At 45.6% G+C, this 22,158-nt stretch overlaps 1 protein-coding gene across 1 annotated transcript in view; it reads left to right on the forward strand.

The window, feature by feature from the left end:
* Positions 1 to 278: 278 nt before the first annotated feature.
* Positions 279 to 22,158, forward strand: part of PDGFRA (platelet derived growth factor receptor alpha) — a 39,840-nt gene continuing 17,960 nt past the window's right edge. The window contains 17 exon segments of the mRNA XM_032497394.1: positions 279 to 558; positions 6,526 to 6,586; positions 8,108 to 8,373; positions 8,375 to 8,426; positions 9,491 to 9,751; positions 10,812 to 10,942; positions 12,655 to 12,826; positions 12,919 to 13,108; positions 15,693 to 15,808; positions 16,694 to 16,820; positions 17,878 to 18,071; positions 18,811 to 18,905; positions 19,108 to 19,240; positions 20,939 to 21,043; positions 21,424 to 21,515; positions 21,517 to 21,535; positions 21,796 to 21,949. Coding sequence (XP_032353285.1) covers positions 6,538 to 6,586; positions 8,108 to 8,373; positions 8,375 to 8,426; positions 9,491 to 9,751; positions 10,812 to 10,942; positions 12,655 to 12,826; positions 12,919 to 13,108; positions 15,693 to 15,808; positions 16,694 to 16,820; positions 17,878 to 18,071; positions 18,811 to 18,905; positions 19,108 to 19,240; positions 20,939 to 21,043; positions 21,424 to 21,515; positions 21,517 to 21,535; positions 21,796 to 21,949 — 2,156 coding nt within the window. The 5' untranslated portion in view covers positions 279 to 558; positions 6,526 to 6,537.

Below are 22,158 nucleotides of genomic sequence, written 5' to 3' on the forward strand. Positions count from 1 at the left end.
GGGGCGCAGGCGGCGCGCGTGTGCGCAAGGCAGCCTCGGCAAAGCGAGCGTCAGGCAAGTGGGCGCTGGGGAAGACTGGGTTCTTAAAAGCGGAGGGGGCGCAGCCTTGGTTCGAGCGGCCTTCTCCGCGAGTAGCTGCCCGCGGAGCCCGTGGCGCTTTCGGGCCCATAGGAGGCGCTGGCGCGCGACTGTAACCCTAAACCCCCCAGTCCTTCTCCCTCCACCCCGTCCGGCCCCCTCTGAGGTCTCAGCCGAAAACAATGCAAACACTAAGCGTCGTGCCTGGGGCGCAGCGGCCGCCGCAGTTCTGCGGCTAGGAGTGCACTAAAACCGGGAGCCGGCGGTCATTGCTCCCAGCCCCGGGGTGACCGAGCCGCCGAGGCCGTGGACCGGCTGGAGGTGGAGTGGCCCGCTCCGTGTTTGTTTGGGTGTGGTGGGTCCCGAGGCCGGACAGTGCCAACGCAGAACCTCCCCGGCGAAGGTGGGCGAGCCGCGGTCCCCGCTGCGCTGTCGGGGACCCGGAGCCTGAGCAGCCGGCGGGAGCTAGGAGCGAGCCGGGTAAGATTCGTGGGGCTGCCGCGCCCTCTAGCGGGCGTCCGGAGCACCGTCCCGCTCTCCGCCAGCCTCTGGCGGTCGGCGCCGCCGCGGGGTCGAAGCGCAGCGCTGAGACCCAGGGGCCCCAGGAAGACCAACCTCGGTCAACTTGGCGCCTCCTGGAGGCCTCGGATACACGCCTGGCAGGCACTGCGTGTGCCGGGGAGGAGCTGGGAAGGCTAGAGGGTCGGAGGTTACCGGGTTTAGGGATGTGGGTGAGGGCGCCATAATAATTAAATGTGGGGGAAGCGGGGGGAAGCGGAGGAAGGCGGAGGACATAGGGTTCCGGGCGCGTTTAGGGGTGCGTGGTCACCGATTTTTGTTTTTCAAGCCCCTCGAAAGTTCTCCTGCCGAGCAGGCGGCCATTTGCTGTTTGTTTGTTTTACGACCCTGTGTTATTGTGCAACAGGAACAGTCCTTTCCAACTAGCCCTCATTTGCAGGGCTGCCCGGCCCCCGCGGGGGGTTTACGAGGGGGTGACAATGGCCTGCTAACAGATTGGGTAGCGCGGCCGGGCCACGGCGTCGCGGCTCCCACCTACCACGGCCCAGGTGGTCTCCCTCCCGCGAGTGGGCGGAAACTTCGAGGTGGGGAGAGCTTTCGCCAAACAAAACCCTGAACCACCCAACCTCCTCCCGAGTGGCTTTTCCTGCTGAACCTTATACGCGACCTGGGACTGGCAGCGCCATTTTCCTGGCTCCCGAGGCCCAGTCGCCCTGGCGGACCCGCTGGCAGGGATGATGGTGATGGTGATGATGATCATGATGTCTGTCTCCCAGCGAATTCTCCCGGGGCCCTGTGGAGTGTTAGGCCTTTTTCGTCGGCAGTTTTCCTATTCCTGCATCTATTCTGCGGGCTTTGAACTGAGGTCACCATGAAACCCAAAAGTACAACGCAAGAAGGGAAGAGTTTGGAAGTAAGTATTTGGGACATTTTAGCACAGAACTTGCAGCGGCATCTGCGTCCGCACACACCCGGGACCGCCCATCCCTTGAACCAACACTGCCACCTGCTGGTCGCATTTGAGAACAGCAACAATTCTTTGCTGGAATGGGCTTCGCCGAGTTTCTAAGCAAGTCGTCGCTTCAGGAAGATGAATTTTTCTCTTGGTAGGATCAAGTGAAAGATGATGACTCATTTTCTTTTCCTATAAAGTTGCAAGAATCATTGAGCTGACAACATTTATTTTATGGACTTTTGGGTAGTCTTTCGCCTTAGTTGTTAATCCGTTGCATTTACGTAATGAGCAAAGCACTGACCTCCCATATCTGATTATCAGAGCCGACCTGGGAAGGAGATACGTGGGCATTTGCATTTCCTTTTACGAGCGAAGCCCTAGGGCTAGGGGCTTGGTGAGCTCAAGAGTACTGGAAGATGCTGTACCTAAGGCTGTCCCATTAGGAGTAATACCAGTTTGGTGACAGTTAAAAGGAAATGTCATTTTAATCTCCCATGGTTAAAATCTGTCCAGAGAGAGCAGAAAGGTTTATGAGCTCAGATTGTCCCATAAAATATTCCCATGTAAAAATACTTCAGCCCCCACCCATCACTGGAATGTCTAAGGGAACTCAAGGAGATAAAAACAAAACAGGCTCTGATGAGGTGCAGATCCCAGTAAAAACACCCTCGCTGAAGTCGCCACCAGGGTAGACCAGCGTTTGGATTGCCTGGGCTGAAGTTACAAGACCGAGTAGAACGTTTGTCACAGGGAAAAAACAGCATATATAATTTTCACAGTTAGAATTAACTTGGGAGAACTGAAATTAACTGAACCTTGGAAATCTGAATCTTGAAGTCGTCAGTGGCTTTTGGGACTGTGAGAGAGTCTTCTGTGGCCTCTAATCATGCCAGGGTGGGGTGAAATTCAATATTCGGTGGCTCTGCCGCGGGTTGCATTGTGCAGTTGGTGATCAGGAAGCCAGCTCTCTGGCTTTATGAGAAGAGTGCTTGCTTTCTCTCCTGGAAGCAGTGCCCTTGCATTGTTTGGCCTGTTTGCTCTCTGGCTTAGCACGTTGTCTTTGATTTTGGAGTCACAGTTAATGGCCCTTCACTTCTGTTTGCAGGGAAGAGATGGCAACTTGTTAAAGAGAAAGAATAGTGGCTGCAAACAGATTTGTTTCTCTGTTTACAACTACGTGACTGTAAATATTGGTTCAACTTAAAATGGTCTCGATAGCTACACCAGTCTCCACTGCATACAAGTTCAGATCCGATTCTTCAGTATGCAGGTGGTGCAGGGCTGGTCAGGTGGCCTCTGCTGGACTACCACAGTAGTTAGAATTTGAAGTAGCCACTCTGCTGTCCCTCTCATCTAAACATCCTCAGAGTCTGGAAGAAAAAAAAAAGAGTCAGTATGAAAAACAGTAGGGAACAGTTTCTGAAGCCCATTCAATTAAAAGCTAGAATTTAGTCTTTGTAGTAATAGTAATACAGTAAGGCCAGCCGGCAAAGTCAGGTGTTCTTAGTCCTGGTTTACAGAAGGAGAGACTGGGGTTCTGAGAGTTGGACTAGGTGTCAGATGTGAGATCAGAACCTAGTCCAATGCCATTTCCATCATGTCTTCTGAGAGAAGGCTTGAAGGACAAGAGAATGGGGGTGCGGGAGTGAACATGACAGAAATCTCTTTTCTCTGATGGTTTCTCTAACCTATGGCAATGAGTTGTGATTATAGAAGGTTGACGCTGAAGTCCAGTATATCCAACATATAGTTGGCATAAGAGCTATAATTACAGTTAAAAAAAAAAGATTTGGATGAAATCCATTATTTCTCCTTGCAAAGTGATTTATTCTTGCCGGCTCATAATGTGCAGTGTTTTTCTGAATCTGTAACCTCAACTGTTTATATTTGCACATCTGACTTTTGGATAAGCTCTAAGACAGGGGTTACTGATTAAGGATGAGCGTTTACTCCAGGGTAGAAAAGCACTGGAAGCAGCAAGACAGACTCCCAGAGAGTCTCACTCCAGGACAGCAGGGAAGGCTCCATTCTGTCCTGTTGTTTCCTGTTACCTCCCTGTAGGGCTAACACTCTGCAGTTATTCACCAGTAAATTGTCTGAGTTACAGATGAGTAATGACACGAAACTTCACATATACGCCTGGATTTCTAGCCAGAGAACCACTCTTATCAGAGAAGGGAGTTTGAAATCTTAAGCAAACACATGTTGGTTCTCAGTATTTGCATCATTATCGCTTGCTCTGGGACCCTGTTTTCATTGCCCACTTTGTATGTCAGTAAGTAATCCTTCCTGGCAGCGGGTCTCCCCTATCTGGATGCACAGTAGGAAATCTGGTGGGGCCTGGCCAGGGCAAAACGCTTCTCAAAGCCTGCGCTGTAAAAGCAGGGAGCCCCTCTCTTAAGCTCGGGAATGCTTTAAAGATGCATCATTGGCAAGGCCTGCTAAAGAAATGCAGGATATAAACGTGATAAAACCCAAGACATCAAGCTGGCTCTCGAGGGCTCCTTTGAAGTTCGCTAAGTGGATTATCAGTGGGAGGCTGATATTTATATGCACAAATACACAGGCCGTTACTGCTAATTGTGGTAAATCAGGCTGGCTGGCCTGGCTCTGGGGCCCGCTGTGCCCATCACCACAGCAGTGATGAAACCCTGTACCCCGGGTACGTGGCAGGATCCTCTGAAGCCATCAGCCAGCCAGCACTGTGCAGATGACATTTGGATTCACAGCACACAGTGCTTCTCTCATTGCAGTGAGCAGAGAAGGAAGGCAGGGCCCCAATTTGCATTAGGCAATAGGGGTTGGGGGGTAGGGGGGTAGGGGTTAGCACACAGGGCTGAAACACTGACCTTTCCTAGAGAGACCATATGGCGGATTGGAGAGAGCAAGGGCTTTGTATCACACACACTTGGTGTTAGAATCCTGACTTTATTACCAGCTGTGTGATTTCCGGTGTTTTGCTAAACTTCTCTGAGCCTCAGGCGGCACTTTTTAAAATCAACTATGTCACAGGGTTATTATTAACAAACATGGCACACACATGACAACTTTGGCTTAGGAAATACTGATTTCTCATTCCTGCCTTGGAGAAAACAGAATTATCATTTTTTTTCCTGTCCAACCCATTCCATCCCTGTTACCAGCATTCCATCTTTTACTCTGTTTTTCTTCCTCCTCCATTTTCCTGGTAGAATTTAATGAGGCAGAAATCTGATGTCTGCAAGTAGGCCACCTGGCCACCTCCAAGCAAAAATATATGCTCAGTCTCCACCAAAAACTACTAGGCTACTATTAATCTACTGGATCCTCTCCAACCAAAAAACCAAAACCAATCAAACAAACCAACAAACCAAAAAAAGGGGGGTGGGCAAACAAGGGCTAAACCCAGGCATACATTGAATTTCTCCTTTTTTTGATTTTGTTTTTTACATAGTTTACTTAGGAAGCATGTACACACATCTTAGTTTCCAAAGTTAGTGATGGAACAGATTAAGTCCTACAAACTCATTCCGTAGCACGAGTTGGAGTTTTGAGCCACTCAGGAGCCTGGAACAGCCCAGGCCAAGAGGCTCAGTGGAGCCTCTTCAATTGAAACTTGCGTGTTCAGTGGCCCCTACACCTGCAAGCTCATTCTCGACTTGGGGAAGATCATTTTTTCAATGACTTCACATGGGAAGTGAAGGGGGAGATGATAAAATGTGTGGGGTGTGCATGCAAAGACAAGGAGAAAGAAAAGGGGCCTTTTCAGAGGGTGGACCAGAAGAGACTCTTCAGTGGTTTTACTGCAGGGCAGTAGGATCTCTCCTTCAATTTTTCCCTTCCTTAATTTCCATTATTCTTCCTTCCTCATGCACTGCTTTTCCCTGTTCGTGTCTTAGGGACATTCACTGTCCATCTCTCTGTTTCTCTTCCATCCCCCAGAATTTGTTGCAGGACATCAGAGCGGAGAATTTGGTTTCTGCAGGTACTGTGTGTTACCTGTGTGAAAACGAGTCACCCAGCGAATTTTATCCTCTGGTTTGCTGCCTCCCCAAAACACAGGAATTTAGTCACAATTTTCTCTCTCATTTCCTCTCCCTTCACTTCCTTTAGTGTTCCTCCTTCCACGCCTGTGCCCTGGGCTTTCTGTGCTTTGTCGAGCCAGACTGTGAGTGCAGCAGGTCCTAGGAGAACTTGTGCTGGGAGCCCAGGCCTGAGCCTGGTACAGGCCTGTGTATCACAAAGTGTATCCTCCCAGTGACACTGCCTAGTGTGACTTTCACAACCTCTAGACCAGAATGGCTCTTAAATATTAAGATATTTGTTGGCAGCCCGAGCATCTTTCCCAAAGGTGGTAGAGGATGTGACCTTCATGTACTTTCTGTAGTGAAACACGAAGCAAATGACAACCCATTTTGAGCGAAAGCAGCTTGAATTTGGAAGTTGAGTAAATACATAGGTTTATTTGTTTTTTGCATTTTTAATTTAAATGGTTTAAAAAGAACAGTTCTTCTGTGCTTTTGGACACACTCCAAGACAATAAAGTGAGACTTTGCGGAATTTGAAAGCTGCATGCAATCAAAAGGGTTTTGCCTTCAGACGGCTCCTGTCATGATCCTGGGGCTGCACCAGGCTATCCCATTCCTGCCTCTTAGGCATTTGACTGTTTTAACCAGGAATCTTTTTTTTTTTTTTTCTTTAGTTGGAGTATAGTTGGTTTACAATGTTGTGTTAGTTTCTGTTAACCAGGAATCTTAAGCCAGGATGTGTGTGGGGGTTTTTTTTCAGTGGAGGTACTGGGGATTGAACTCAGGACCTTGTGCGTGCTAGGCATGCACTCTACCACTGAGCTGTACCCTCTTCGCCAAACCAGAATGTTTTTGACTAAAATAATTCTGTTAACATTTCTGCATAGTGCAAAGCTCAGAAAGAACTAGGCTCAGGGTTCGTTTCATTGGCTAATCCTGTTTCTGTTTGACATTTGACTTTTTCAGTTTTCCAGAACTATGGGGACTTCCCATCAGACACTTCTGGTCTTAGGCTGTCTCCTCACAGGTATGGATCCCAGTCCTCTCTGAGTTCCTTGTCCTGGGGAAGGTCTTGATCTCTAGGTTCTGTATTTGGGCGGGAGTGGGGGCGGTGGGGAGGGGTAGCTTATCTGTACTCTGCGAACGGTCCAAAAGAGGGAAGAGACGTAGAAACTACAGGGTGTGATCTAGAAAGACCTTCAGTCCCCTTTGCTGTACTGCACTCATTCCAATTCAAAAAGAATGCTCTCCAGTGGCAATTTTCGTATATGTATAATCACGGCATTGAAATATTGTGAGGAATAATGGTCTAAATTTGCCCACCACCCTCTTCTGTTCCCTGGGACATGGATTTCCAGTAGCGATGGATCTGAGAAATTCAGGAATGTTCAAAGGAAACAAATGCTAGAAAGTTCTCATCCAGGGAATCATACCTGCCTTAAGTTATACCTGTCTTAAGTGGAAGATGCTTTAATTGCTGTAAAATCTCAGAGCCACTTTTTCTCTTGAATTGAATTGAATGATTATTTGACCCTTGGGGAATCTTAACTAACTCTTTTCCACCAGGAGATCGCCATTGGGGCCATTTGTTGAAATATTTATTGTACCTTCTTAGTTTTCATCCAGATATTTATGAATTACAGATGTTCACCATGACACCAATGTTTTTCTAGCTCAAGGAGTCAACTTAAGCCCATTAGCATCTTCAGGTCTTATCTAGATGGAGATGGTGGAGTCGAGCAAGATCACTGATATAATAATTCTGAACTCCACTCAGTACACTCCATCTACAGGACCAGATGCACTTACAACTTCTGTCTTAACAAGCTGCACAGATCATAGGACACACTGAAGTTGGGTGGGATTCCCACATCAGGCTCCGAGGGAGGTTAGAGAACATTTATTGTGAGTGAATTGAGTCACAGTATCTCTTCCATCAGTTTTATCTACCAGGGAAGCTGGACTGACATTTTAGGTTCCAAGATGAGCTTTGAGTTTTCACTCTTGGGCTCGACTCATTCTTTTTTGAATTGGAATCCACATCATCCAGCTCTGGTTTCTGGAAGTCATTAGAGGGGAGGCATGCCAGAGTGTTGTGAGAAATGGAAGAAGCGGAATTCTTGAGCACAAATCCGCCTTGTGCTTTGTTCAGCCAGTCTCCCGGCCCCTGTTCTCATCCTGTTTCTCTGCAGGGAACGTGGACAATAAAGAACCCATATGTGCTAGAGCCTGTGCTGTCTTGGGATATTTTAGGGTTACACGTAAGAGTGTAAAATATGGAATTGGAGTCAGATGTCCTCTATCCATTTGAGTGTTTGGAGGGGTGAATCCGGGGCAGGGGGCAGGAGTCGGGGTGGTCGGTGGGGCTGCCGAGGCATGTTGAAGCGTTTGCAGCACTCAGATGCAGTGGCTGTTATAATGGTGGGCCTTTCATGGGCATCCCGGCTAACGGATTTTTGCGTAGAAATGGTCATTGTTCATAGAAACTGCTCTGGGTGAGATCGTCCTTTTGGGCTGCATCCTATTCAGAGCATGTTTCCTTTTCCAGGGCCCAGCCTAATCCTCTGCCAGCTTTCATTACCCTCCATCCTTCCAAATGATAATGAAAAGGTTGTGCAGCTGAATTCATCCTTTTCTCTGAGATGCTTTGGGGAGAGTGAAGTGAGCTGGCAGTACCCCATGTCTGAAGAAGAGAACCCCAACGTGGAAATCAGAAACGAGGAGAACAACAGTGGCCTTTTTGTGAAGGTGCTGGAGGTGGTCAGTGCCTCGGCGGCCCACACGGGTTTGTACACCTGCTATTACAATCACACAGCAGATGGAGGAGAGCGAGATTGAAGGCAGACGCATCTACATCTATGTGCCGGGTGAGCCTCCTGTGTCCCTGGGCCATGCTTGCTGTTGGCCCGTCCCACCAGTTAACTGTATGAAAATTTTTTAAAAGAATAAAAATAGTAAGTATTCATTGGAGGAAATTTGAAAACTGCAGGCAGACATACAAGCTAAAATCAAGATCACTCATAATGTCATAATCCCGAAATACTTATTGTTAACATTTTGGAACTGTATTAAGTTTTGAACATCATTTTTATTGTGGCATCTTTTATTGGCATGGTGCAAAAAAATCTGAAATATACTCATCTCTATTCAGTTCAATCAAATGCAACAAATATTAACTGTATTTACTGAGTGTTAGAAACTGTACTGTCAGAGACACAAAAATTAATTCCGTAGGCTTTTTCTTGGAGTTGCTTATAGTTCATAAAATAGCTCCCAAATAACCATGCTGTTTTTCATATTCAATGAAACATATACAGGCATACTTTGGAGATAGCGTGCATTCGGTTCCAGACCACCGCAATAAAACAAATATCACGATAGAGCGAGTCCCACAACTTTTTTTAGTTTTCCAGTGCATATAAAAGTTATGTTTACATTATATCATAGCCTGTAACTGTGGAATAGCATTATGTCTACAAAAAGTGCATGCTTTAATTTAAAAATATTTTATTGCTAGAAATACTAACCATCATCTGAGCCTTCAGCAAGTTGTAGTCTTTTTGCAATAGTAGCATCAAAAATCACTGATCACAGATCACCGTAACAAATATAATAATAATGAAAAAGTTCAAAATATGACAAGAATTACCAAAATGTGACACAGAGACATCGAGTGAGCAAAAGCTGTTGGAAAAAATGGCACGGATAGATTTTCTTGGTGCAGTGTTGCCACAAACTTTCAGTTTGTAAGAAATGCAGTATCTGCGAAGGGCAATGAAGCAAAGTGTCAGTGGGGTGACACTTCTGGATATATGTGTGAAGGTAAAATTCATACCTGACATGATTAATGCCAAAGGGATAAACTTTTGGCATGTATGTATAAAGGTGAAATGGAGCCCTGATATATTTTTCTTTCTTTTTTAAACCTCAGACCCAGATGTAGCCTTCGTACCTCTAGGGATGACAGATTATTTGGTCATCGTGGAGGATGATGATTCCGCCATCATCCCTTGTCGCACGACTGATCCGGAGACTCCAGTGACATTGCTCAGCGGTGACAACGTGGTGCACGCCTCCTATGACAGCAGACAAGGCTTTAACGGAACCTTCACCGTTGGGCCCTATATCTGTGAGGCCACCGTCAGAGGGAAGAAGTTCCAGACCATCCCATTCAATGTTTATGCTTTAAAAGGTACTTGTACCCTCTTCTTCCCTCTTTAAATAAGGGTTACAGACAAAATAATTGGATGCATGTAGGATTGTAGGATTTAAAAAAAAAAATCCTAGTCCCCAGTGATGGAAACTCCAAATTCTGATATGGGGGCCTTGGGACCCCACCTTTACCACACAATGTTAGGCTGATCTCTGTGGCTGCAATATTACGAAGCTTAGCATTACCAAAGGAAAAAGCTTTCCTACCCCTGTGGGAGTTTGTGTTTCATCAGTTGACTTCAAAATGCTGTAAGGAATTCTTTTCTTGCCTAAGCCTCTTACTGTTTTGGTCACATTCCTGACTACAAAGGCCCTAACAACACACACACACCTGCGGGGATTGGACGTGTCGGTTAATTTTAGTAACTTAAGAGACATGATTTTGATTTTTTGGAAAAGCTTGTAGTTGTCGACTTCATCTCTTTGATGTGAGTGGTTAATGCGAACAGGAAAGTGTACACCATATTTGGGTCAACAGATTTATCAAACACTTATGTGTAGGTATGGCGTTAGCGAGAGTGCACTGCTTAACTCTTGTGAAGGGTTTATTTTAGGCCGGGCCCTGTGCTAGGTTCTCAAAGGGCTTAGAATAACTGGGGGCAGTGTGGGAGAGAAGAGGAGAATAAATGATGGGGCAAGTCCCTAGAGGGGTGCAGGTCAGTAAAGACTGGCTGAGTAATGAGTAAATCCATCAATAAAGGTGATTGCAAAAGTCCAGTTGTAATTAACCCAAATGCTTGGGAATGAGATTGTGGTGTTCTGTCCAATTGGAATTTATTTTTACTACTGTTATTGTTTGTTTGTGTGTGTGCATATGTGTGTGTGTGTGTGTGTGCGTGCCATTTTTTATTATAGCTACCTGCCAAATTATGTATGTCAACACGAATCAAGGCTTCTGAGATTTTAATAATTTTGTCTTGGTCAAAATGGTTTGCAAATTATTTTTCAGGGTTTTCTTAATAAACAAAAAACCCAAACTTTGTAAGATGCCAACTATACTATGAATATTTAGGCCTTTGTGTTTGTTCTTTTTTAAATAGCAACATCAGAACTTGACCTGGAAATGGAAGCTCTGAAAACTGTGTATAAGTCAGGGGAATTGATTGTGGTCACCTGCGCCGTCTTTAACAACGAAGTAGTTGACCTTCAGTGGACTTACCCTGGACAAGTGGTAGGTGGCCTCATGGCTCCTGGTGGCATGGTGTGGGCACAGCAGGGCTCCCAAGACCCGTCATAGGTGGGGCACGACACTGACCTTTTTAGACCTCAACTTCCTGTTTCTACATTGAGCATGCGTGACGAGATGACTTTATGGCTCCTGGAGCAATGGGAGAGCCTGAGATGATGAGGGCTCAGCCAGGCCCTTCAGAATCCATGGAAATTTCCCACTGAGCCTCCCTTCTCATAAGTCAGAGAGAAACAGGAAGGTTCTATGGCTGCAAGATCACAGCCCTACAATTAGAAAGCAAAGAATGAATGGATTTTAAAATTTGCTAATTGCTGAGAGAGCTATGAATTCTCCTTTTCTTGGCTCCCATGCCTTTGGGTTTTGAGGCATTGGATAATGTTGATTGCCTGCCCTCTTCTGTTTCTGCTTTGTGGACACCCACAAGAATTCTGCCTCCTGCCTGCCTAGTCTTCCTTTGCATGATTTCCCTTCAGGGAACAGGCATAACTTGAATCATTCAACAAAGATTTAGTGATGTTTGCTAAATCCCAAGCGTGCTGTGAGAAGCTGGCCCATGCACAGGAAGAGGGCGAAGGCAGGAGTGGAGATGGACATGGGGATGGGGAGCCACTGTGCTCTCTGGTCACTGGGGGTTTGCAGATAGGGTCTCATTCATTCTGATGTATTGTGGTAGATATGTGTGAACCGTGTGTAAAAGGCTATGATGGTGCCACGCAGATACAATGGACAGTGTTTAACGTGGTGGCCTTATGGAGCACAAAGCCCAGATATGTATATACATGGTGATTTTTCTTTCCTTCACTCCTGGTTTGCAGCTTTCTGCTCCTTGCTCTTTTTTTGACATTTGATAATCTCTCCTTTTATCCATTCCCCGCCCCCCTTGCTTTTGCTGCCCTGTTCCTTTCTCTCCAGGGCGTGTGGTTGGAAGTTGGGCGTTTTCACATACGACCTTATAAACCTCATGTACTGAAGAGACATTCATAGACCAATATGCATACATCTTCCCTGAAATATGAAGCTATTTGATTTTTCTGTTCATGCTGGATTGTCTTTAATCCTTAAAACATAAGCATATCATTTATTGGAGATAGACATATCCCCACCAAAAACCAAGGTACATGTTGTTTGGCCCAGAATATATAATCAAAGTATTGGTTTATAAATCACATTTTTGGCTTGATGTTAAAAATATTGCAGGTTTATTGTTGTAACTTCATAAAATTTAGAGAAACAGGAAAAGCCACTATTTAGAACACCCTCATTATAATTTTAGGGAGAGAAATCTTTTAAATACTCTGTATACATAGATACATGTAATAATTAATAGGATTGTACTTTAAATAGTGCTTTGTTATATATTTTTCTTTTGGCAGTATAGCACAAACACATTATGTTATTAAATATCCTTTTAAAACAGGATTTTCAAAGGAATAAGCTTTAAAAAGATTTTTTTATTAGACTATTTTTTGGAGCGGTTCTAGGTTTATGGCAAAACTGAGTGGGAAGCACAAGGCTTTTCCGGTAACCCCTGGGCTCACCCCTCACCTATCACCAGCTTCCCCACAGGGCAGTACACTTGTTACAACCCACGAACCTGCACCGCTGCATCGCGATCCACCAGTCCGTAGCTTACGCGAGGGTTCACTCTGAGGAGCTAGCTTGTTAAAGTCGGCTTTCCTCCCCTCCTGCTGCAGAAGGGCAAAGGCGTCACGATGCTGGAGGAAACCAAGGTCCCGTACATCAAATTGGTGTACACTCTGAGGGTCCCCGAGGCCACGGTGAAAGACAGCGGAGATTACGAATGTGCTGCCCGCCAGGCCACCAAGGAGGTCAAAGAAATGAAGAAAGTCACCATTTCTGTCCATGGTACATTCTGCTTTCTAAAATGTCCATTGGCCGTGCTGCTCGGGGTCCGCTGTGTGGTCATCATTGTTTAATGGAAATTCTCCCCTGTACAGAGAAAGGGTTTATTGAAATCAAACCCAACTTCAGCCCATTGGAAGCTGTCAACCTGCATGAAGTCAAACATTTTGTGGTAGATGTGCAGGCCTACCCACCTCCCAAGATATCCTGGCTGAAGGACAACCTGACTCTGATTGAGAATCTCACGGAGATCACTACGGACGTAGAAAAGATTCAGGAAATAAGGTAAAGAAATACCCTCCTGCAAGTATGCCTTTTTGTTTTACTGGGCATCCCTAGATAGACTGAGGATTGTGGGTGTCTTACAACCCAAACCAAGAAAATCTAGCGATCGGAAATAGGAGATACTGGGACTCAAGGACCTTTGACGATAACATTGCAATGTGTTCATAGTATGTTGGTAAGTATTTAACAACGAAATGAGAAGAAAGAAGAACTGAAAATCTCTGCTCCCAATGAAAGACAGGTCCCTGGATTCAGCAAGGGGTGGAGGAAAGAAAGTAAAATTGGACCCACTTGGACTGAATATATGTTCCCTGATATCCATCACCCATATTGCAAGTAGAGATGTATGGTGATTCCAGTTCCAGGGCAGTTATCACACAAAGCTACATGAAACAAAGCATCATTGGCTTAATTTGAAATGCTTTTGCCCCAGTGAGGCCTCCACAGGAAATAAGAGCAACGTCTGGCTAAATTTGGTTAGGAGGAAACAGACAATGGGTAGTCTAGATCCCTGCCTCTGATGAGACCGTAGACCACTCTCATCTCTTCACTAGTGGTGGAGTTTTGTGTAAGTCACCCTTCAGCCTCAGTTTCCTCATCTGTAATGTAGGGTTAGTTACACCTTATGTCCTTCAAGGTGAGGAACTGGTTCAGATGCTATTTTGAGGTCTCTTGCAGTTTTAAGCTTTGATTGGAATCTAAGAGTAGAAGGTACCTCTTGAAGGGCCCGGCTAACCCAGCCCTGTGCCCTTGTCAGAAGCTATCCCAGGGAGACAAAAGTCACTCCTCTATTTCAAGCCTTCAGGGAAGAAGAGACAGAACCTCTCTCATTGGTTCACTTAACCTCAGGATTTGCTTTCTTCTTCATGAACTAAATTTCATGTGTAACTGAGAAGTGGCAGTCTGGGGAAATGGAGTGTGACAACCTCTGTGGAACAGGGATGGAAAAAGTGGGATACTGACTCAGGAAGGCTTTCTGATGGCATGAAATGGGGATGCACAGAGAGGTGGGCAATGCCTGAACTTTCCAGGAGACTGTGAGGCCTGAGAGGACTAGGGGGAGCCTGTCTGCCAGCTGTCCTTGGTAGCAACGGCCAGACTGTGGCCGCTAACTGAGCGGTTCAGGAAAGCTGCCTGAGGTGCTTCGTGGGTTCCTCCAGCACATACTTTTCTGGTCCCCATGACAGCCCAGGGAACAAGGATGCACATGATGGAGGGTATCTGGCTTACCCAGAACTGGTGGATCCACCAGTTTTCTTGAGTGAATGAGCACAGAAAATGAATGACAGAAATCTGGTCCTTGGCAGGAGGGGTGCTTAGGGGACCCTAAGGAAGTCCACTTGGGAAGTGTGTCCAGTGTGGTGCGGCAGAGGGAAAGCCAGCCCAGCACACTCTCATTGCAGGTTCCAGCACCTGGCATCTTGGGGTGGGAGACTACATTTGCAGGGTATTTCTGAGCCTCTGATGAATGTTTTCATGTAGATTATTTCATTGAATGAATTCTCACAATGACACTGTGCCTTGCATAGTTATTCTATGCTGCACATAAGGAGACTGAGGCTTGGAGAATTTCAGTAATGCCCAGTGTCCTCCCTCCATGACCAGTGCTCTTCCTCTCCACCCCACCTGCTGTTCCAAATTTTTTGTTTGTTTGTTTTGGTTAATGGAGGTATGGGGAATTGAACCCAGGACCTTGTGCATGCTAAGCATGTGCTCTACCACTGAGCTATACCCCCACTCCCCACTGTGCTTTTTTGTCATCAAACGGGTAAATACTTTATTGATATGTGCGTGCGCGCGCGCGCGCGCGCGCACACACACACACACACACACACACACACACACACACACACACTCTCATTCATGGCCAAATGTCATTTATAATATGTGGAAGAGATCTTTTGGGGAAACTTCCCTTTAATAAAGTATGAAGGAATATTTTTCTCTATTTTTTTAAAGAGGTGAATCCTCTGCTTTAAAAACATCCAAGCATAAAGAAGGTGCATTGTAAGAAGCCTTACTCCACTCCTGTCCCCATGTGCCTGGTCCCACTGTTCCCCACCCACAGGGGAATACTTCTATTAGTTTTTTAACATTCTTATGAAACTTTCTAGAGTTTCTTTAAGCAGGAATTTTATATCCCAGCGACCTCTTCCTATCAATACAGAGACTGTGGCCTCATTCTTTCTTCCAAGGATGCTCTGTTGTTTAGCTGACCACTCAAATGATGGATAGAGGAAGCAAGTTTTTTTTTTAAGATAAAAATCAAGGGCTTAAAAAAAGTTGGTTGCATGTGTTTATTGCTGTTTAAAGGTCAGGCCTTAGCAGAGCTGACTGCTCTTGTAGTCACATAAGCCACTGTTCTTCTCAGACTGTCTGGTCTTCTGTTTAAGAATTAAGCATCTATGACTCAAGACATTCCATGTGCAGAAAATGTATCAAAAATCCCAGTAACGTGGTGATAAGAGCAAGGACAAAAGACGTTTTTACTTTTTTATGAAAACAGAATTTAAATTGGAGACGGACATTGCGGTTGGAATTTAGTTGGCTACTCCTTGCTGAAACGAAGTCCTCTTCTTTTAAGGTATCGAAGCAAATTAAAGCTGATCCGGGCCAAGGAAGAAGACAGTGGCCATTATACCATCGTAGTTGAAAACGAGGATGACATGAAGAGCTACACGTTTGAACTCTTAACTCAAGGTCTGGAAGGGCCGTAGGAAGATGATGCCAGCTCGGCGAGGGGAGCCTGGCATCTTCTCCCAGGTCGTGGAGGGAAAAGCTGCCCTTTTAGGGGAGAAGTAGGGACCGTGGATGTCCCGTGTCAGGGACAGCTCCGAACTCCGAGGCTCCAGTAGCTTCTTTGTCACCACCTGCTTCTCAGTCTGATACCTCTAGTTCTGGGAAGAGTGAAATGATGCTTTTTGGTCTACATGACCTTAGACTGTTCTGGAGTGTTTTGGCCTTTTTGCTTAGCTTTCATTGTAGACCTCATACAGTGGCCCTTACCAGAAAGCAGTGCCCAACTCTATTTAGATTCCGGTGCTGAGCACACCTGTTCCCTGAGTACCTGCCTTGGGCCAGGTACTGTCTTAGGTGGGCTCTTCTGCCCCTTTGTCAATCTGTGATACAAGTACCAGCATATTTCTAACTTATTTGATCACAGGTTAAAAACAAAATCTTTAAAACCTGGTAATATCCCACAGGTGCACTTTGGTAAACGCTGCTTTAGATTATACCGTTTAGATGAATCCATTAGATGAATCCAAACTATCATATAGTTTTAAAGAGCCTCCTCGCCTTTCCACCCAAGTAACTACAGGGCTTTTTGCTTTCTTCACTCCAGATTTAAACACCACAGGGCACAAATGCCAAAACACTCAAACTGTGACCATTCTTCTACCAAGTGGGTCTGTCCAAACGGGAGTGTTACTGTGCACACGACCGGTCCCAGCCCCCTCCCGGGTGGTTACTTGATTTGTCGGTTTGAGTGTCACATGGACAAGTTCTGAACTCGTTCCATTTTGTTGTGCCCACAAGTTCTGGGACAGGAACCATTCAATGCCGATTTCTTTTCACCTCTTGCAGTTCCGTCATCCATTCTGGACTTGGTCGACGACCACCATGGCTCTAACGGGGGACAGACAGTGAGATGTGCAGCTGAAGGGACCCCTCTTCCTGACATTGAGTGGATGATTTGCAAGGATATTAAGAAGTATGGAAACCAGATGTTCCTTTTTGTGGTCAGAATGTTTCTTCCTTGGCACAGAGGACTTCAAATGCATTTTATTTCTTTTGCTGCCCTCCTCCTTTTTTTTTTTGCATTTATGATTCTTATTTGGCCTGAGTCTCATAAACTGCAAGATAGGGTTCTGAACATGGAACTTGTGTGTGTGTCTGTGCACATATGTGCACTCTGTGTTCATGAATAGCTGTAAGAAGGTGTATAGTTTTCATTAGATCATCAAGAAAGGGTGAATTTAAAAAACTGTGGGAAGAGGATTGTTACTACCCTGGCCCACATTTCCACCGCACATTTTGCACATGGTGAACTTTATTTGCTGGCTAGATTGGCGTTTGAATGAAATTGCTGCCCAGATGACTTCTCATTACCTGCTGCATGGTGAGGGTTACCTGACCGGCTCCTCCTTCACCTGCCTTCCTCCACCTTCCCCCAGGGGCACATGAGCTGCGTGTTCATACCTCCAACCCTGGCATGGCGACTGCGGTGCTCCGAAGCCTCGACTGCTTCTCCTGGGGGCCAAGCCTCCTAGACCTACTCCCTCTTAGGCCTAAGGCACCGACCAGACTTGGATCTTGGCTGAAGCTGGACTCTGTTTCTCTTAACTTAGCCAGGGCATTGCTCCAACCCTAGTGACACCTGAAGGGGTCTTCACAGTGTGGGTGGAGAGAAGGGTGGGCACCAGGCCTTTTGGAAGGTGTGGGAAGTTGGGATAGTTAGACGTTCTTGAAGACTAGCTTGTTTATGGGCTCAGGGCTTGTGATGGGTGGTTGTATTTGATTGAACTTGTTTATCTCCACCTTGCCTTCATAAACAGCTAACTTTTAATTATCCATGTGGAGGTTATGCTCTCTTGGAGAACAGGTTTTAATGTTAATCTGCACATAAAATAAGAAAATCAGGCTGTAGCCCCTCCACCCCAATGCAGACAAGGTCATGACCACTTGCCATCTTAGTTGATTCTAAGCTCCACTCACCCCTGTGACTCCCTGTAATTGGCTCTATATCCATGTTCTTTTTCTCTCTCCAGATGTAATAATGAAACTTCATGGACGATTTTGGCCAACAATATCTCCAACATCATCACGGAGGTCCACCCCCGAGACAGGAGCACGGTGGAGGGCCAGGTGACATTTGCCAAAGTGGAGGAGACCATTGCAGTTCGATGCCTGGCAAAGAACCTCCTTGGGGCTGAGAGCCGAGAACTGAAGCTGGTGGCGCCCAGTGAGTGCTCATGAGTCAGGACAACACTAAGTCACCAGCCACGCCCTTCCTTCTTCTGGTGGGACTTTGAATCCCAGAGGGTCCGGTGGGAATGAAGGTCCCTTGGCAGAAATTCAGCTCTGGATGCTCTTAAAGGGCCTTCTCTGGGCATCCGTGTGGGAGCCTTTTCTTTCAGATTCAGATCCCAAACCATATCCTGTAGTGGCTCCTCAGCATTTTGCTTGTCTAATTACCCAGTCTCTTTGATCTGAGTGTGGGGACAGAGGACAGGGAAGGAGCATCTTCTCCCTTGTTGCTCCTTATAACAGTTAAGACAGATTGAATTCTTTAAAAAAAAAAAATCAGTGAAGCCAAAAGCAGTATGAATAAACTGCCACCTTTCAAAGTAAACTGAACTTAAGTTCCTGAACTAATGGTAGCTCTCAGTCTCATTTACCAATCTTTATATTCCAATTCACATTCTGTCCACAAGGTTAATGCTGGAGCAACTTTGGAAAAAGTACCGTGTTCCCAATTGAATGTTGTCCCTTTCCCTTCTAAGGGAGGAGTTGGCGTAGTTTCATGCATGTAGGTAATTGAGAGCTGGTCTCGTCCATCCCTAAAATAAGCCAGGCAGCTCTCATACTTCCCTACCAGCAGTGAGAGATTTCTGGCCCAGAAACAGCCACCCGGCCTTCCTGCCCTCCTGCGTGTTCGTACAAATTCTCCACCATGCCTCTCTCTCTGTCTCGTCCTCCAGCTCTGCGATCTGAACTCACAGTGGCAGCTGCAGTCCTGGTGCTGCTGGTGATCGTGATCATCTCCCTCATTGTCCTGGTTGTCATTTGGAAACAGGTAGATATTTTCTTAGAGAGTAAAAATCTCTGAAACCAATAACAAGAAGAAAAGCATCCTAGTTCAGTGCTCGGCACAGAGGAGGAGCCCAGTAATTACATGATGAGTGCATGTTGTTGAATCCACCATGTCCAGTCACTTTGGTGCTGTGGTACATTTGGATGTGGGTAATTTACCAGTTACCTGTCCTGGTCATTTATAGAAACCAAGGTATGAAATTCGTTGGAGGGTCATTGAATCAATCAGCCCCGATGGACATGAATATATTTATGTGGACCCAATGCAGCTGCCTTATGACTCGAGATGGGAGTTTCCAAGAGATGGACTAGTGCTTGGTAAGCTCTTACCAGGGAGATCTCCCAAGACTCCCTCTGACACAGCTTTACTCTTTACAGGCCTGCGGTGGAATAAAGGATCTGAACTTGTGCTTAGTAAGAGCTTGGCATTAGAAATCGGCTTTCAGAAACATTTCTGTCTTGAAAATGAGTTAATTGAATCACTGTAATGATTTTTTTAAAAACCTCATCCATAACAAATTATAGTTAAACAGCATTTTACAAAAAGAGAAGAGAATATGAGGAAGCGTGCCAAAGATACCCATCAAAGTGGCTTTGCTTTGGAAATGGTACCAACTGAATATGAGATGAATTTCAGTGACTGAAATGGAACAGATGAGATGAATGAGAATAATTGCAAAATATATTTTGATCCAGTACATCCTGAGGATGTATTAGATACTACTTTAAAATACAGAGTATAAAAAATAAGTACATCTTAAAGCAAAATATGAAAAAATAGTCATGCCAACTTATCACAAACTTTTCAAGTATTTCAATCTTGGGTTTAGACCAAGTGCATGAAGCTTTAGTCCAAGGGATTTTTTTTTTTCAGTCTCATTCTGAATGAATGAAAACAGGACAAAGACAAGTGAAAGTTAGATCTAGAAGTTGTGTCATCATGAATATTCTAATAGTGTGTACTTTGGAGGATGTCAAAGGCATTTTTAAATTATCCACTTGTCTCATTCCAAAATACAGCAAAGGTGGGTCTTCTTAGAGAGCTACTTAATCTGAGATCGAACAAGACACCCTGGCTGCTCCCATTCAAATACTTACACCTGAGAACTAAGCTTTATTATATTTTCTTTCTTGTTTTACAAAAAGGGATGAGGAGCTTAGGGAATAAAATACAGAGAAAAAGGGCAACCAACATCCCGAATGTGCCAAGAGGCATTTCCGCATCGCTCTGCTCCTGTGTATTGTCGAGTTGCTGGGGAGGCAGTACCCTTTCAGGAATGATTTCCAGCCATGCAGATACGCAGTCACAGGCATTGTTGGCTGTCAGTGTCCTTTATGAGTGGAATCGCTCCCTGGCTTGGCTCTATGTGATGAGACTGACCACTCTGGGAAACGTCCCTTTAGGCTGTGAGCTGTTTAAGAGTGGCGATGACAGCTTCTGTTTCATTTTGTAGCTCCCAACATTGTGGCAAAGTGTGTTCCTTGGGTGTGTTTTAGCCTTTGCTCCTCCTGGTCTTCCTAACAAACGGGAAGCAAGGGCGCCAGCCCGAAGTTTATTTCATCACTGCTTGGAATCAGTGATGTCTTGAATATTGAAGAAGTTCCAGTGGATAAGGGCTTATTGATGCAAAAGATGCCCCTGTTTGCGTGCAGAAAACAGAAGGGTAGGAGGTTTGGGCGAGAGCCACAGAAGGCAAGTGCTTTCTGAGCGCCCACGATCTGGCCCAGCTCTCTAGCTGGGAGACAGAGTGCTCACGCCAGGGAGGGCTGCACCCTCCTCTCTCCCGTCTGTGTTTTCCTTTCCTTTGCAAATGTTATTTGACAAAAGCAATTATACTAATTTCCTTCCCTGTGGGCTCAATTCTGGTTTTGACATGATGACTTGGAGGGATCATTATGCTTCCTCCATACGGGAAAAACACCACCCAGCTGTGCACCCACGAGCGCTGGCCATGGTAAAGAAAGCTGATGAGATGCCTGACTTCTGTGCCTGTTGATGGTTCTGGTCGCCCACAGGTCGTATCCTGGGGTCTGGTGCATTTGGGAAAGTGGTTGAAGGAACTGCCTATGGATTAAGCCGGTCCCAACCTGTCATGAAAGTAGCTGTGAAGATGCTAAAACGTAAGTGCCCCTTTCTGGGGACTTTTTGAATATGGGGAGATTAAGTAAATGGCTCAAAATCACACAGCCAGTAAATGCCAAATGTAGGACTAGATCTTGGTTCTTTTCACTCTAGGTTTTATGTGTATTTAGATTCTTTTGTCAGTTAGGTTTATTTAGATTGTTCTTGTTGCCTGTATGTTGGAAAATCAAGAGTTATTTTTAGTGACTTCTTTTTATGTTAAAGCCTGGGGATGAGCTATTATGAGTCACTGATCTGTTTCTCTTTTAGACCCTTGGTAAATAAAATGATATCTAGTCATAGGATTAGCCATGTTTTGGGCTTTTTCTGGGTAGTAGATAGCTTGGTTGAACTGATATGTGATTTATTTCTTCAACAGCCACAGCCAGATCCAGTGAGAAACAAGCTCTCATGTCTGAACTGAAGATAATGACCCACCTGGGGCCACATTTAAACATTGTGAACTTGCTAGGGAGCCTGTACCAAGTCAGGTAGGCTTGCTCACCTGAGACTGAGGATTTTCATAGAGCGCTGTGCTTGTGAAAACTGTCCAGGCTTTTTCACCCCCCACCCTGTACCTCCAGACATGGCAGTGAATACAAGTTCCTTGGATGGAGTCCTTGCCTGGATTCCATTACTTGAGGGAAGCTCACTGTTTGAGCAATTTCTCTTGCCCAGGCAAACACAGCGACTCATGGCTTTTCTGTTCTTTGTTTTTATACTGATCTCTGGCTGGTTTTGGTCCCTCCAGGTCCCATTTACATCATCACTGAGTATTGCTTCTACGGGGATTTGGTCAACTATTTGCATAAGAATAGGGACAGCTTCCTGAGCCGCCACCCAGAGAAGCCAAAGAAAGAGCTGGACATTTTTGGATTGAACCCTGGGGATGAAAGCACACGGAGGTAGGTGTGCAGAGAGGTGCTGCTGTGAATGACGATCTTACGAGCCTCACCAGCGAGAGAACCCATGTCCTGATAGAGGCCATGTCTGAGATTCAGAGCCTGGTGGTAGCAGGACTTAGAGTCCCCGTCCCTGCTCCGTCATCCCATAACGTGATGCTGATAGATACCTGGTGTCTGCAGGTGTTTTGGACCAGGTTATCATGTTGGGG

Source organism: Camelus ferus, chromosome 2 (assembly GCF_009834535.1).
Source record: "Camelus ferus isolate YT-003-E chromosome 2, BCGSAC_Cfer_1.0, whole genome shotgun sequence".
NCBI lineage: Eukaryota > Metazoa > Chordata > Mammalia > Artiodactyla > Camelidae > Camelus > Camelus ferus.